This window comes from Engraulis encrasicolus, chromosome 11 (assembly GCF_034702125.1).
Source record: "Engraulis encrasicolus isolate BLACKSEA-1 chromosome 11, IST_EnEncr_1.0, whole genome shotgun sequence".
Classification (NCBI taxonomy): domain Eukaryota; kingdom Metazoa; phylum Chordata; class Actinopteri; order Clupeiformes; family Engraulidae; genus Engraulis; species Engraulis encrasicolus.
Window position 1 is genome coordinate 53,171,411 of NC_085867.1, and position 17,252 is coordinate 53,188,662.

General features: G+C 47.4%; 1 protein-coding gene across 2 annotated transcripts in view; it reads left to right on the forward strand.

Moving 5' to 3' along the window:
• mbd2 (methyl-CpG binding domain protein 2) overlaps window positions 1–17,252 on the forward strand; it is a 74,800-nt gene that overhangs the window by 7,625 nt on the left and 49,923 nt on the right. For both annotated transcript variants that reach the window (XM_063210975.1, XM_063210974.1), the window contains exon 2: window positions 15,420–15,579. In XM_063210975.1, coding sequence (XP_063067045.1) covers window positions 15,420–15,579 — 160 coding nt within the window. The remainder of the gene's footprint in view (window positions 1–15,419; window positions 15,580–17,252) is intronic.

A 17,252-nucleotide genomic window follows, 5' to 3' on the forward strand; every position in this document is an offset into this window, starting at 1 on the left:
AAGGCGAGGCCTTTTTTCCATAACAGTCCATCTCCAGAATGTATCAAGGGGTTGTGTTGACAGCCGTCTCTAGACCCAGAGACAGAGGGTGTAGCCAGAGACGAATAGTTGGCCTTTTTCTTCTACAAACAACTAGCAGGGAACTTGCCTTACTGGAAGATCTTCCCTTGATGCGGCGAGCAAGGCTCAGATCCTTTACAGTTCACTGAACTTCACTATGTGGTGTAGCATAGCAACATGATCTCCAAAAATTCCGTGCTCCTGGACACGGATGTTAAGGACACAAAATCCGTGTCCAGGAGCAAAGATTTTGCCAAATTTCCGTGCTCCTGGAGACGGAATTATTTTCCGTGCTGCTGGACACGGAATTGTTTGAAGTGCTTTCTATAGGCTATTTCCACAGTCTTGTGTTTTCTCAGGATTTTTCTTATTTCAAATATTTTGTCTAAAAAAAAAAAACATTTCTTACTGACAGGTTAGGGTTAGGGATTGTTTTGGTCTGGGCACAGCTAGTTTTCTTTCATTCATTATATGAGTTTGATAGCCTAGCAACCAACTGGAAAAGGTATTTCTCAAAAATATGTCTTTAATGACAGGTTAAGGTTAGGGAATGTTTTGGTCAGGGCACAACTTAAATTGCTATAGCATTATTTTGTTTATTATTAGCATTTGGTATGTATTTTTTAATGATAGAGTTAACACAGTGCTGTGGTAATAGCCTACAGAAAGCACTTCCGTGTGCCCATCACGAAAAACAATTCCGTGTCCAGGAGCACGGAAAACAATTCCGTGTCCAGGAGCACGGAATTTTGGCAAAATCCGTGCTCCTGGACACAGATTTCGTGTCCTTAACATCCGTGTCCAGGAGCACGGAATTTTTGGAGATCAGGCTGAGCATAGTGATGGTGCAATTCATAATGTACTCGTAATGTACTTTTCTCTGTGGTAAGGGCCACATAAGCACTTGCTGATCTGAGTTCAGTAAAAGAGCATTTCAGGTCACTTGTTTGAACAATCAGATTGCTCATCAATGTCAGGACTAGATATTTCAGTTGGCCTTGACTAAGTGAGGTATGTTCAGACTGAGTACTACTAAACAGAATGCCGGGGCCTAGCCTGTTACAATGGAATAAACAAACACTTTAAAGGAAAAGTGGCTCATTTTGTGCGGTGAGTAGGCACTAATGTTTTGTAAGAGGAGATGGGAATCATGTTTACTGTAAGTTCTGTGCTCGTTTTGCGCTGCTGAGCCTTTTGCGCTTATATGACCCTGCTGCTTGTGTTTCCCGCCAATCTTTCCTCATGTCGTCGCGCTCTCGCCTTAGCCCAGGTCATGGCCGCCACTCCCTTTTGCGTTTTCGAGACGCACTGTACGCCCTTATCTGTGGGGGTTTTGCATGCGTTTGGTCGCAGCCAGATACAGTCTGGCCTAACGGCCGGTGGAAGGTTTGGGTTTTTCAGAGAAGCGTTGGCAGTGGGGGTGGGTGGGGTGTGGATATGGTGCGAGGAGGTGCGGGGGGTGGGGTGGAGTTGTCTGGTTTTGTTGACGCTGCGACTTGAAGAATGCTTGCGAAAGTCTGAGTCATCTCTGACAGGGCCGGGAAGCGAAAAAGCCTCGGCTACAGTCTGCAGGCCTCAACTACTTCCTGCTCTGGCCGCACAGATGGGCTGACTGGCTGGAGGGCGGCTAGGGCAGGAGTTGAGGTGCGTGCGCGTGTGTGTGTGTGTGCGTGTGTGTGCGCAAGCGACCATTTAGAGGTCCGTCTTTCCACCATAAAAGGCATTCACACACACACACTCACCCGCACGCACATACCGCTCTGTATGCGCATAAAGGAAGCGCATGTGCACACCCTATTGCAGGTGTGAGCGAGCACTCGGTATTACACACTCACACACACCTCTTCACTGTAGATTTTCCATCCAGTAATGTGGACACGACAGACACAGTCGTTAGTGTAGAGTGGGTGGGTAGGTGTCTGCCTTGGTTAAATGTCTGAAACTTCACTTCTCACCACCTACCATGTCCCATGATTTCCAGGAAAAGGCACCCGTGGTTTCGATGGTGAGGTTGTGGCATGGCATTGGCAGTAAAGTCACACTGCCCTACAGATAGAACAGTGACACAGCATGAGTCAGAGATAACGGCTTCGCATGACCTTCTGAAAGTTTAGGCCTAGATTTTCAGTCACATATGGAGCAACTCTCTGCCACTATTGGTTAATCTGTTGGTCGGTTATGAACTGGTTTGGTGTTTTGGTCTGTTTTTGCACACAACGTAGGCCGGGGTCTACTCTGTGTAGACCTTGTTAAAATGCTGACCTGAGCTAGACCTGAAGCGTAATAAGCTGATTAAGTTAATCATTGACCTTTGTATCTTTGCAGCGGTGTATTAGATTATTTGGTGTTGAGTTTTGTCACCATTATAGAAGTTTAAGTTATACTTCTGTAATTCCATAATATTTTTGTCATATTGTAGCGTAATAAGCCAGCGATATTTGATTTTGGGAAAGTTTTTGCTTTATACTTTGACCATGACTGTAGATAAGTGGAGAAATAAACACAAAGAGAGAGAGAGAGAGGGAGTGTGGGGTTGGGGGTGGGGGGCTTTGCCATGAAGCGAGCGGTACTGTAACCCATTAAGACCTGGGAACTTTGGATTTACCTTTTCGACTGTTTGACTATGTGCCTTTACAATGAGCGTTGACACTTCTGTTTAAGTTTTTTTTAGACATGTTGGCTCTGAATTTGTTAAAGCAGAGTTGCTCATAGAGGTTATCCAAAGAGTTTTAGTGGTAAGCAGCTGGATGTCGTCTTTGACTTGGATGAATGAGAATCTTCATAGACAGATGTGGAGGTTGCGTGACGAGAGGCCTGGGAGAGGGAGAGATCCATCTATCTGGCTGGCTGGCTGGCTGGCTGGAGTGGGGAGACTTGTTGTGCTGTGCTGTGCTGTGCTGTGCTGTGTTCGGGCCCCTCTCTTGGGGTCCAGCAGCTTGCTTCCAGTCACCGCCGACCGTGTTCTGCGGTGGTTGAGTCATCCAGTGGATTCCCGTCACTGACTGCATGAATTCCTGACAGTGTCTCGCCTTCATTACACACACACACACACACACACACACACACACACACACACACACACACACACACACACACACACACACACACACACACACATGCGTTTGCGTCGACATAACACACACACACACACACACACACACACACACACACACACACACACACACAACATACTGTGTACAACAGTGAGGACATGCAGCCCCCCCCATCCCCGGGTTGTTTGATGTAGTAGTCTAATCTTATCTAGTTTCTCCATATATCTGAAGAACCTCATTTATTCACACTCTCACTCACTCTCACTCTCTCTCTCTCTTTCTCTCTCTCTCTCTCTCTCTCTCTCTCTCTCTCTCTCTCTCTCTCTCTCTCTCTCTCTCTCTCTCTCTCTCTCTCTCTCTCTCTCTCTCTCTCTTTCTCTCTCTCCCTCAATTTGCAAGGTGTCAAGTTCTATGGAGTTTCATACATTTTTAACTAGTGTCGCGATTCTAAATAAATCTTAAAAATCAAAAATTTCTCTCTCTCTTTCTCTCACTCACTCACTCACTCTCTCTCCCTCTCTCTCTCTCTCTCTCTCTCTCTCTCTCTCTCTCTCTCTCTCTCTCTCTCTCTCTCTCACTCACTCACTCACTCACTCACTCACTCACTCACTCACTCACTCAGTCAGACTATGGTGACGCCGCAGCGCAGGTCATGTCAGCAGCACGTCGCGTTAGTAGTCGGAGAGGCTTTATGGATTACTCCCTCTCATCCGCTTGGCTGCTCGCTCTCCTCGCACAAACACACTTAAACACACACACCTGCACTCACCCACACTCACGCACACAGGCACACAAGCACACAGCCTAATGCAGACTTCAAACACAGCCAGAGACACAGACAGACAGACAGACAGACAGACAGACACACACACACACACACACACACACACACACACACACACACACACACACACACACACACACACACACACACACACACACACAGGAATATGAACAGAAATACGGCACACACACACACAGGAATATGAACAGAAATACGGCACACACACACACACACACACACACACACACACACACACACACACACGGTGGTATGACTTGCTCAGCCTTTTCCCATGTCTAGTTACATGTAGTTTTGTTTGTGTTCCCAAAGTGGACTGTTCTGTCCTGTGTCCTTCCCTGTCCTGTAACATTTAGTTTTGTTTTGATAGGTGTCCTTTCCTCCGTTTCTTTGGCAAGGTTCACTTCTCTTCTCCTCTCCCTCTCTTCCGTGTTCCTGCTCTCCTTTCCTCTTCTGATGGGCATGGGCATGGACATCATATAGAACACTATATATTCTATATGATGTCTATGGGCATGGGCATGGGCATGGACATTGTGCCATGTGCTTGCCTCCTTCTGGGCTGTGCCCTGCTTTTGTGTGTTGTGTGGGGCAGGGCTACCCTGTAAGGGTGTAAATCATAGCCTTCATGACGATACGATACGGTATCGATTTCCTAAATCAAGGATTCGATTTTTTTTCGATACTTCAGAATTCCCCACGATACGATGCGATTCGGTTCGATTTGATTTTTTCCAATGACTTTTCCACTACTATTGTGTTACGGAGCTAGGGCATTGCACAGGGGCCAGCGATTCGATTATTTTCCATTCTTAAGAATGCCCCACGATACGATACAATTCGATTAAATCGTCGGCCGATACTTCCGATACATCGATACATTTCGATTTTATTTACATCCCTACTACGCTGTGTGTTGCCCAGGGCTGGACCACTATGCTTGACTGTGTTGTGTTGAGCTGGGCTGTTTTAGTGCCAAGTGCCAACATTATCCATACTGATTACTTTTTACCTCTGGACTTATGCCACTTTCTCTCTCATTCTCTCTCATCCCCCCCCCCCCCTCTCTCTCTTTCACTACCTTGTTTTCTACTTTATTTGCCTCTTTTGTCAACATTGCTCTCTCTTCTCTTTCTTTCTTTCTTTCTTTCTTTCTTTCTTTCTTTCTTTCTTTCTTTCTTTCTTTCTTTCTTTCTTGGTCTCCTTTTCTCTCTGCTTTGCTTTCTGTAGACTTTGCTTTTTCGGTTTGCCGTTGTCATTCTCTCGTCCACAGCTTTTTTTTTTCGTTCACTGTGAGTCATGAGTGTCTCTTCAAAGTGACTGTATTCGAAGGGCTTCCCCAAACAAACGATGGCAAGTCCGGCCCTCGTCTGCACCAGGCCTTTGCCGTTGTCGGCCCGTACGCTTGTTCTGGGTTGAGCGTGGGATTGGGGGCTCCACCACGACGGAGAATTGAGGCGGCTGCGAAATGAGAAAACAAATTAAAGAACAAAAACCCAAAGAAACAGGATATGTGAACCGCTCATACTTCCTGCTCCCCCTCTCGTCTCCCTTGCTCTGTCTCCCTCTTTCTCTCTCTCTCCCCCCATCTCTTTCTGTCTCTCGCCTGCTTTGTCGCTACATCTTTCTCCCTTATTTTCTTGTTCTCTCATGCACTTTCTCTCGCTTTTTCACACTCTACATCTTTCTCTCTCTCTTTCTTTCTCTTTCTCTTTCTCTCTCTCTCTCTCTCTCTCTCTCTCTCTCTCTCTCTCTCTCTCTCTCTCCAGTGGACGTGCCGTGAATCACTCCCTAGCCATGCGGCTAATTAAAGGATGTGCCAGGCGCAGGGCAGCTCCAACACAGCCAAGAGCCTTATGAGAAAGAGAGAGCGAGAGAGAGAGAAAGAGAGAGAGATGGAATGAGAGAGAGATGGAATGAGAGAGAGGGGAAGTGAAAGACACTACACATGCAGAAAATGGCGACGGCCGGAGCAGTGGGCCGCTGCGTCACACTCCAGCGCCGCTTCCCTGCTTGTCTCTTTCTCTTTTTGTCTCTCCTCTTTTCCCTCTTTCCCGCTCTCTACCCCCTCTCCATCCCCTCCTCACTCGCCCACTCGCTCATTCTCTGTTGCCCCTCTCTTTCTCTCTCTCTCTCTCTCTCTCTCTCTCTCTCTCTCTCTCTCTCTCTCTCTCTCTCTCTCCCGCTCTCTTCCTCCATTCACTGCCCTCATCATCTGCCGCCAGGCCCCTGTTTTCTGTTTAGGTCGGGATACAGACAGTTTGAGAGTTTTTTGGAGCTTGTGTGTCTGTCTTTGTGTATGTCCGTCTGTTTTGTGTATGTTTGTGTATGTCTTTGCGTCCGTCTGTTCATGTGTGCATGAGTAGGGGTGTGTGTATGTCGTAGTCTCCTGTGTTGCTTGCACAGGAAAGGAAGAATGGATGGATGGATGGATGGATGGATGGATGCATGGATGGATGGATGTAGGATATGTACTATGTAGATGGATGCACAGATGGATAGACTCCACACAAGCTTTGTGTGACAGTACGACATCCAGGCTCATCAATCTGCAACGCAGATGGCTAATTAAGCTTATCTGTTTCATCAGTTAGCCTAGGTGTTATTATTGTTATGTGTTATATTATAATAAAGATTGCGTAACGTTGTTATGTTGAAATGTGAATGTTGTGGTATATATGAGCTAGGGCGTAGGCTAAAGCTGTTGTGTTAGTTGTCTTTCCGCATCGCCTTCACTGAGCCTGTAAGGCAGTGAGCAGCCTATACCGTGGTGGTGGAGGGCATCAAGGGCAATATGGCTTCATCTGATTTGCCAGATATTTTTAGCACATACACACCAAGTGCGCAAAGCAACGCTTGCAGAGTGGTATGGCCGGCCGCTGCCATGTTTCATGACGTGTGTAGACCGCATCGTGACATTACAGTGTACGAAACTCGGGCTGCTGTATTTCATGATGCTGTGTATATTATAATATGAAGCACAAAGAAAAGCTTTCAGAATGGTAGGGCGGCCATGTTTCAGGATGGGCACAGCTTACATTATGTAGTATGAAGCACAAAGCAGTGCTGTTAGAATCGCAGGCTGTCATTTCTTGATGTTGTGTCTATCGTGACGTCACACCACAGAACACAAAGCAAAGCTTTCAGGATTGTAGGGCAGCAATTTTTCATGACGTACACAGTGTGTGGCATTATGAAATGTTGTTCATGTGTATTATGCCAATGGATGGATACTGTAGAGTGAGAGAGAGAGGGAGGGAGAGAGGGATGGTGAGGAAGAGAGACAAATTAATAATTGAGTGGTTTTCCTCACCCTGCAATGCTACCCTGCTGGAAGCGTCCAAAGGGCCAAGTTTGGTGTGTGCGTGTTTGTGTGTGTTTGTTTGTGTTTGTGTGTGTTTGTGTGTGCTTGTGTGTGCGTGTGTGTGTATGTGTGTGTGTGTGTGTGTGTGCGCGCGTGTGTGTGTGTGTGCTCGTTTGCATGCTCGCGCGAAACAGAGTGTGTGTGCGCACGCAAAACAGAGAGTGCGCCCATGTTTGTAGAAGTGTGTGTATGCGACTGTGCGTATATGTGTGCATGTGTGCATTTCATATGCATGTGCCTGTACTGTAAGTACGCAGGTGTATGTGTGCTTGTGTGTGCGGTATTGTGCATGTTCATGTAAGTGCATGTGTGTTTGTGGTGTGTGGTATTTTCTGTACGTCTTCCTCTCTCTCTCTCTCTTTCTCCCTCTCTAAAGTGTGATTGCCTGTGTGTGTGTATGCTCTGCCTGCACCATGCCACGCTGAGCGGCAAGTAAAGGGTTAAAGGCGTTTCTGCTCCGCAGGCAGCTGGGGGAGGGGGAGGGGGAGGAGGAGGGGGAGGGAAGCCGGAGTGACAGAACCAGCGAAAGACGGTTGAGTGGAGAAGAGAAGAGAAGAGAAGAGGAGAGAAAATTCTGCCATGATCTCCTACACTCCCCCCGCAAATTTCAAGCACACTGCAAATACAAGCACACACAGACACACACACACAAACACACTCTGACGCGCACTCGCATGCACGCAAACACGCACAAATGGGTACACAGTACACACCCTAGTGTTTTACTAACATGGTGGCTCTTAGTCTTCACTGTACACACTAACAACACACACACTAACGCACGCGCTTACACACTGATTCACACACTGACGCACACGCACACACTGACGCACGCACTGATGCATGCACGCTCACGCATAAAACACACACGCACATGAACACGCACACACCCTGTGTCACTGACATGGTGGCTCTTCGCTAAGCACACACACACCCAGTACTGTTACTGACATGGTGGTTCTCTGCTAAGCAGCTATTTGCGCATGCGGATACATGTGTGGGTGAGAGCAACTCTGTTTCTTGCTCGGTCACTCACTCTCCCACTCTCTTTCTCTACCCTCACTCTTTCTTTCCCTCGCTGTCTTTCGGTGTGTGCGTGTGTGTGCGTGTGTGTGTGTGTATGTGTATGTGTGTGTGTTTGAAGGCAGCGAAAGTCGAGGAGGTTTGGTAGTTCCTGGCTCCCAAGGCCTTATTGGTAAACTCGAAAAAGCACAACTGGAGAATGGGGGGATATGAAGAGAAGAGAAGTGGAGAGGGGGGAAATAAGAGTGGGGTAGAATGCACCCAGATCTAGGCTGGTTAACCATACTCTCGTACAACAGTTCATTTGTCCTCCGGCCATGATTCCGTGTTATGGGCTTTTGTTCGTACGTGCGTCTGTCACAGATTTTTGTTTGTATTACACTTTTGAATGGCTGGACCAAATTTGACCAAATCTTTTGTATTACTACTCTATAATAGGTCAATGAAGTGATTTTAACTTTTGCCCGACAACGCGATGGCTGACTTTCAGTATGGCCACAGACAGAGGAATCAGAATTGATACTTAATCAAATTCCACCCACTTTTATACAGAGTATAGGCTCTGTGATTCTACATGCCATGGATGGTTGTGTCTTGCAGTTTTTGCCCAACCAGTAGAGAGAACCAGAGAGAATGTTTTGTGAGCAACAACGTTTTGACTTCAACATTGCCTGTGTGCTGCTTTTTGAATTGTCATGTGTAGGCAAGCTTGTGGCCAAGCTGATTTCATGCTTTCATATCACAGTCATTACTGATTGGGTAAAGGCAGCGACACTCCATTAAAAATTCACCCCCTGAATGAAAGTGATCCTCAATACAGCACAGCCAGACCTTATGTAAAATGAATGTGCAGGCCGAGTCTAGTGTGGCCCCTACTATTAAGCACTCACTTGTTGACTATATAGGCCTAGCATATGAGTGAGCCATGCAGTCAGTCATCCAGCTGTCACACTATGAAGTTGGCTGCATAGTAAACAAGTGGATGTTTTGGAGAGAGAGTGGAGCGGGCTAGACTAAACTCTCAAAGGGTACGTCTTTATGCGGCACGTGCCTTACGTGTGAGGAGCTGGTGCACTCCGTAGTATGTAGGACCACAAGTATGTCATTTGTTGAAAACGGGTAGAACTTAATGCCAAAGAGTAGATTCTGATGCCTCTGCCCTCTTGAAAGTGTTAGTCTCCAAAAGTTTAACAGTTCATGTGCCTTTTATAGAGTATTGGCACACAATTTGGTCAAAATCCTTCCACGTCGTTCAGTCAGGGTGGATTGAGGGTGGAGGATTGGGGGATGTGTTCTTAATGGTTTGTTAAAAGAAAAAAAAGAAAAGAACTATTTCTATGTAGTTTTACTCCGTTACTTTCAATAAAAAGAAGTTGAAAAAAAATCCCTTCCACGTTTTCAAAAGTTATTTAATTGTGCAAACATAATCTGTGACTCACGCTTGGAGACACATGGATAGAAGACCTGAGAACAGTATGCCTTTGGCACCATTATAGATAGTATTAATAAAGGCATTAATAAAGAATGAATGAAAAAGTTACAAAGGTAACACTTTACTTGACGCTGGCGTCATTCGCATGACATAACTGTGTCAAATCAGTGTTATGACACAGTCATGGACGAGTCATGAACATTCTCGATGTCATAAATGTTTTATGGTCTGGTCATGAAAAGCTGACATTGTTTGAGATATCTTTACCATAACCATATGTCACTCACTTAATGACAGAAGTCATGACAGAATGTTAATGACATGTCCTTGACTGTATCACAACACCGTTATGACATTGTCGTGTCGTATGACACAGGTGTCAAGTAAAATGTAACGGATTGTTACTTAAGTTACTATGAAATATGACCTCATAGTACAGCTATATAGACTCTACAGAGAGTGGCTTTTTGAACAGAATCTCGGTCCGATAGGACCATTTTGTGTTTTGTTGTTGCCAATTGTCGTTTGTGTGTCATTTGAAGCGTGTGGCTTCTGTCGCTTGATCAGGTTTACAGATGCAAAATAGTAGCCTAGTCAATAGTGCAGAACTGCCAGCTGTGAGAGGTTCGTGTGAATGAAAAACACCAACAACCGACTCTGCTGACTCTGACAGCAGTAACGACGTCAAAAAAAGTTTTGGCTAAATGACGAGGGACCCCTAAGGAAGTGTCTGTGGAAATGTGTGGGCGATTGGGATGGTGTGTGCGTAGGCCTTATTGTGTCTGTCTGTTTTTACGTGCGTGTGTGAGAGTGACTGAGGGTGTGTACGTAGGCACATGTTTATTTGGCATGTGCGGTTTGTCTGTGTGTGTGTGTGTGTGGTTGTGTGTGTGTGTGTGTGTGTGTGTGTGTGTGTGTGTGTGTGTGTGTGTGTGTGTGTGTGTGTGTGTGTGTATGTGTGTGTATGTGTGTGTATGTGTGTGTACGTGTGTGTTTGTGCGCGCACGAGTGTATGTGTGTGTACGTGTGTGTGTATGTGCACATTAGTGCGTGCATGCCTTTGTGGCTTTACATGTATATACATGTATATACGTGTGTGTGTGTGTGTGTGTGTGTGTGTGTGTGTGTGTGTGTGTGTGTGTGTGTGTGTGTGTGTGTGTGTGTGTGTGTGTGTGTGTGTGTGTGTGTGTGTGTGTTTTGACACAGTGACTGATTGCAGTTGGGTCTCTACTACAGTATCTGGACTTCTGCCCCGTTTTTCTCTTCTTCTCTGTGCTCTGATTGGTCTGTTCATGTTGGAAGTGGGCCTGATCTGGCTCCGCCTCTCATCTAACCAACACAAGCTTATCATTCATGTATGATCTCCATTTGATCCCTGATCTGTACACACACACACGCACACGCACACACACACACACACAGGGAAGGATTCGTCACACAGGGAAGGATTACAGATCCAAACATTATTGGAAAAATCCTGTAGATTGGTAAAATTGATGATTAGGGCTGGGTATCGCAGCCATGTTCCTGTATCGATTCGATGTCTTTGAATCAATTAATCACGATTCAATTTGATTCGATTCGATTCATTCTGAATCGATTCAATCCGTTCCCTACCTGGTGCCAGGATTTCCCCCAAAAGATGCTGTTGCCTATTTTTACATCAAAATGTCAAAGGGCTGTGGCTTGACAGTGTTAACAGATTGCTAATTTGTAATAAGTAGGCCTAGGCCTAATTGTACCTACTGGTTATTTTCCATAGACCTAAATTAAACAAAAAGAACAAAAAGAAAAAGAACCAAAAAATCGATTTTGTGCCCTGTGAATCAATTATGTGAATTTTAAATGATATTGATCGATTATCGATTGAATCGATTATTTTACCCAGCCATTGATGATGTACAAATTATAAGTCCAGTAGTCTCTATAGATAGATATGACATCTCCGTCTCCAAATGGACAGGCTCCCAAATATGGCAGAACGTGAGCAGTATTTGGCCAGTCCCTTTGCACTCTTTTTGCATAATCCACACAGTTGCAGTCCTCGCATGACCAGTTTATGTATGTCCAAGGCTTCCAAACACACACACACACACACACACAAACACACACACACACACACACACACACACACACACAAACACACACACATGCGCACGCTGTTTTCACAATCACTTTGGAATCAAACCCACGTGTATAGTATTTGTGACTGCATGTAGGGTGTGTGTGTGTGTGTGTGTGTGTGTGTGTGTGTGTGTGTGTGTGTGTGTGTGTGTGTGTGTGTGTGTGTGTGTGTGTGTGTGTGTGTGTGTGTGTGTGTGTGTGTGTGGTTTAATGGACTATGTACATTTGTAAACTGTTGACGTGGACTAGCAAACAACTCCCACAAAGGGATTTCACCTCAGAATTTGTCTTGGCTAACTTTTCCACCTACACCACACTGCTGAACACACATGAGCTACGCTCAACTTTACCCTCCTATTCATAGACTCTCAGGTATCGAACATGGGGAGGAGGTTCCATGGAGAAACGTGTGCACGCGCACACACTCGAATGCGCACACACTCACACACGCACACACTCGCACGCACGCACTCACTCGCACGCACGCAGGCACGGGCGTACACACACACACACACACACACACACACACACACACACACACACACACACACACACACACACACACACACACACACACACACACACACACACACACACACACACACACAAGCACAGATCCGAGCATGGAGGAGGTTGTAGTTATAATTAGTTCACGAACACAGTGCAAATGTCACATTTTGCGTACACTTCCATGTACGCACTTTGGAAGGGCGTATCACGATACTGCTTTCATGCACTGTGACACAGTATCGTGACTCTAAGTATAGTGATTTCTTTGATCCAATATCGCTACAGCCCTAATCATTAGTCTATAAACAGTGCAAATGTCACACACACACACGCGGAAAAGGCATTAAATGTGAGGCTCGGCTACACACATGATGGAACTGTGTCATTGGTCACACACACATACACCACAGGAGGTTAGGAGTGGCTCTAGTCTCGAGGACACGTCTGTACCCGTCTCACTCTGCCAGCTAGGGTGTGACATCACCCCAGCCCCCCCTCCCCTCCCTCTTCCAGCATCACATGACCGCAGGGCCAGAGAGGGAGAGAGAACGAGAGGTGTGGAGGGAAAGCGGGAGAAGGAAGAGGAGGAGGAGTAGGAGAAGGGAGGGGGTGTTTACATGGTTGTAATGCAGCTAATGTGTTTACTAGCTGAGGTCAGGCCTGCAAATTGGGCTGCCTGCATTTTGGCCGTGGTTTTTACCGTGTTCATGAAATGGGAAAGAGAGACACAGAGACGGGTAAATGAAGGGAAAGAGGAGAGGAAGTAATGAGAAGTGTGTTGTGATGAGCAAAAGAGAAACAGAGAGAGAGAGCAAGGAGAGGAAGAAATGAGAGGCTCTGGCGTTGTAATGATGGAGAGAGAGGGAGAGCAGGGAGGAGAAGAAGAAATGAGAGATGGGTGGCTCTGCTGTTGTGTGTTGTGATGAAGAGAAGAGCAGAGCAGAGAAGAGATGGGGCACGCAGGTCTCATCTCACTGCTCTGGCCCCTTTTCATTTGCATGTGCAGAGGCCGCACACAAGCAAACCTGCTGCACGTGCACATTTGCCACATTCATGCACTCTCCCAGACACACAAACACACCCAGCACACTGAGCCAGGCGACATGCGAATACACACGTACGTAGGGACGCACACACACAGACACACACACACACAGGCTCACTCCTCCAGCCTGACACTCCTTGTGGGAGAGAGACGTGCTGAGAGAGGGGGGGTTTGGCTGGAGAGATAGGTGGCCGACCACAACACAGCACAGCACGGCACTGGTATGGTCTGGTCTGGTATTCCTGGCAGTGGCGGCGTGGCCAGCAGGCTGAGACTGAGTTCACAGGAAAAATGAAGCACGCAGAAAGGAGGAAGTAGGCTAGCTGGTCAAATTCAGTGGAAGGGGAGTGGAGAGGGAGGGAGAGCGAGCGAGTGAGTGGGTGAGAGTGTGTGCAAACTGTGAGTGCAGGATAGATGGTCAAATTTAGGGGAAGGTTGGTGAGTGAGCGAGAGTGCGCACGAGAAAAGGTGAGCAAGTGAGAGAGAGAGTGAGGGAGGGACAGTTAGTGAGTGAGTTTGTGTGTGAGAGAGAGAGCGAGAGAGATTAGGCAAAATGTGAGACTGAACTACTATCAAAATAAAGTGCTACACTTTTTTCGTCGAGAGTTTGTTTGTTCTTACTCTGTTCTTTCTCACTCGAAGTGAGTGAAGAGAGTATTATAAAGGCTGAAAGAGGGAGATTGTCTCTCTGTATTCTCTCCTTTCTGTCCCTCTCGCTCTCTCACTCTCTCACATACACTGACATTGCACACTCCCATTTGTGTGCTCCAAGTGGAGTGTGACTAGCAGTTCAGGTATAACACGCATTATGTGTGTGCGCGCTCGTGTGTGTCTGTGCGCCACGTGTTTGTGTGAGCGTGGGCACGTGCGTGTGTGCGTGTTTGTGTGCGCGAGTGTGTGTGCATGTATGTGTGTGTGTGCGCGTGTGTGCATGAGTGTGTGTGTGTGTGTGTGTGGTAACAGCTGGCAAATCACCAAGCGGCAGCAGTGCAGATTATTGTTGCGTAAGGTGGTTATTATTGGGGTGCAGTGCAGGTCGGTGCAATGTGATCTGGTCAGAGGCCAGCTCCCAACAGGAAGGGCCAGTGTCGGAAACAGGATGTTAGCAGATATTTGGTTGCTTTGACCTCTTTTGAGCTACTACTCGCTGTCTGTCTTTTTGTTTGTGAGGTCTAACGTAATAATTGTGTGTGTGTCTGTGTGTGTGTGTCTGTGTGTGTGTGTGTGTGTGTGTGTGTGTGTGTGTGTGTGTCTGTCTGTCTGTCTGTCTGTCTGTCTGTCTGTCTGTCTGTCTGTCTGTCTGTCTGTCTGTCTGTCTGTCTGTCTGTCTGTCTCTGTGTCTGTCTGTGTGGGGGCTTGTGGGTACATGCTGTTTCTGGAGTGTGTGTGTGAGCGCCTGTATACCCGCCTGCACACGCTTAAGCAAGCACCCACCCACACCCACACACACACACACACACACACACACACACACACACACACACACACACACACACACACACACACACACACACACACACACACACACACACACACACACAGATACACACACTGGCTAAACACGTGCTGAATCCCCAGTACACATGTGTTGTTCTGGTGTGTGCGCATGTGTGTACGTGACACAGCCCCACAGTGTCTCTCTTGCGTGGGTGGGTGTTTTCGCGTCGCCTGGTCCCCACTGACTCATGTGTTTACGTCCTCCCTCTCTCCCACCCTCCTCCTTCCCCCCTCTCTTCCACGTCTCTTCTCCTATCCTCCACTCCACTCCCTCTCCCTCTCCTCTCCTATCCACCCCTCCTATCCTCTCCACCCCTCATCTCTTCTCTTCTCTTCTCTTCTCTTCTCTTCTCTTCTCTCTCTTCTCTTCTCTTCTCTTCTCTTCTCTTCTCTTCTCTTCTCTTCTCTTCTCTTCTCTTCTCTTCTCTTCTCTTCTCTTCTCTTCTCTTCTCTTCTCCTCCTCTCCTCCCCTCCTCTCCGTCTCCACCCTTCTGCTCTCCTCTCCACAGCCCCACGGGGAAGAAGTTCCGGAGCAAGCCGCAGCTGTCGCGTTACCTGGGCAACTCCGTGGACCTGGGCTGCTTTGACTTCCGCACGGGCAAAATGATGCCCAGCAAGCTGCAGAAGACCAAGCAGCGGCTACGCAACGAGAACCTCAGCCTCTCTAAGGTGAGCAACCCACCGTGGACATCAAGCACCCCCCGGGGGGGGAAGGAGGAGAAGGGGAGGATGAGGGGCTGCTATCACGAGGGGAGGGAAGAGGAGAGGCAAGCAGGAGGAGAAGAGGCTATTATTGGGAGAGGAGAGGAGAGAGGGATATTGTCACGAGGGGAGGGGATGAGAAGAGGAAAGGAGAGTGGGCTGCCATCACGAGGGGACGGGATTGGAATGGAAGAGGCGAGGCGAGCAGGGTAGGAGAAGAGGCTGATATTGGGAAGGAGAGGAGAGGAGAGGAGAGGAGAGGAGAGGAGAGGAGAGGAGAGAAGTGGAGGATGAGGGGACGGCAAGGGACAGAGAGCAGATGGGAGGACGGCACAGTGGAGGAAGGATGGGATGGGAGAGGAGAGGAGCAGAGGAGAGTTTTAAAGAGAGGAGGGGAGGGGAGGACAAGGGATTGATACTGCAATTGGATATGATGGGATAGAAGAAGAGAAAAAAGGAGGGGAGGAGAGGGAATAGGAGAGGAGGGATGGTTGTTATTGCGAGGGGAAGAGAAGAGAAGAGGAGAGAAGAGAAAAATTGAGGAGGGGTGGTGGGGGGATGGAGAGAGCATGGTGGATTGGGATGGTGATGTGTGTTTTACAGAGCAGAGAGAACACCAAGGAGACTCGGAGCTATTAAAGGAGGCAGGGGATGGGGATGGGATCCAGTACAGAGGCAGACAAAGCACAGGAGCCTCAGCGCAGTCTTGTTCGTTTGTACTATGTTGCTGTTTACATATCTTATTTGGCTTTAGAGGCGTGTGTACGCATGCGTGTGTGTGAGTGTGTGCATGCATGCGTGTGAGTGCTTGTGTGCGTGTGTGTGCATGCATGTGTGCGTGCGTGTGCATGCATGCGTGCATGTGTGTGCATGCGTACGGGTGTGTGCGTGCGTGCATGCATGTGTGTGCATGCGTGCGTGTGCCTGCGTGTGTGTGCATGCGTGCGTGTGTGTGTGTGCATGCGTGCTTGTGAATGCGTGCGTGTGTGAGCAGGCATGCGTGCATGTACGTACATGCGTGCGTGTATGTGCGTGCATGCATGCGTGCATATATGTATGCATGCTTCTGTGTGAGCGACCGTGTGAGTGTATAAAGGTAGGTTTAGACTCAATATAATTTACTACTATGAAAGGTTTGGGCGTAATAACATCGTAACATAATTCCTCGTCATGGAGGCCTTTTATACATATTTTGAAAAACCTGAAATCGTCAAATGAGTTGTTTGGGAGAGGTAATGGGCCTATTGAAATACAACACAGTTTCTCATCTCCATGTCAACAACAAAGCAACTCCAGTGATTTCGTGCCAAGTAAAATATAACACAATCGACTGGCCACCATGACGTTTTTGTTTTTCTTATCCTTTTTTGAAAATCTGCGGTAGAGCAGAACAATCGGACACCTCTGACCAATCAGGCTCTCGCACTGTCCGCTAGCGTACCGGCCGACGACGGACATTTCAGTGAGAACTGAATTCCCCAACATCCCCATCTCTCTTTCGTTCTCCTCTCCTCTCCTCTCCTCTCCTCTCCTCTCCTCTCCTCTACTCTACTCTACTCTACTCTACTCTACTCTACTCTACTCTACTTTACTCTACTGTACTTTACTCTACTCTACTCTCCCATACTCATCTGTTTTGT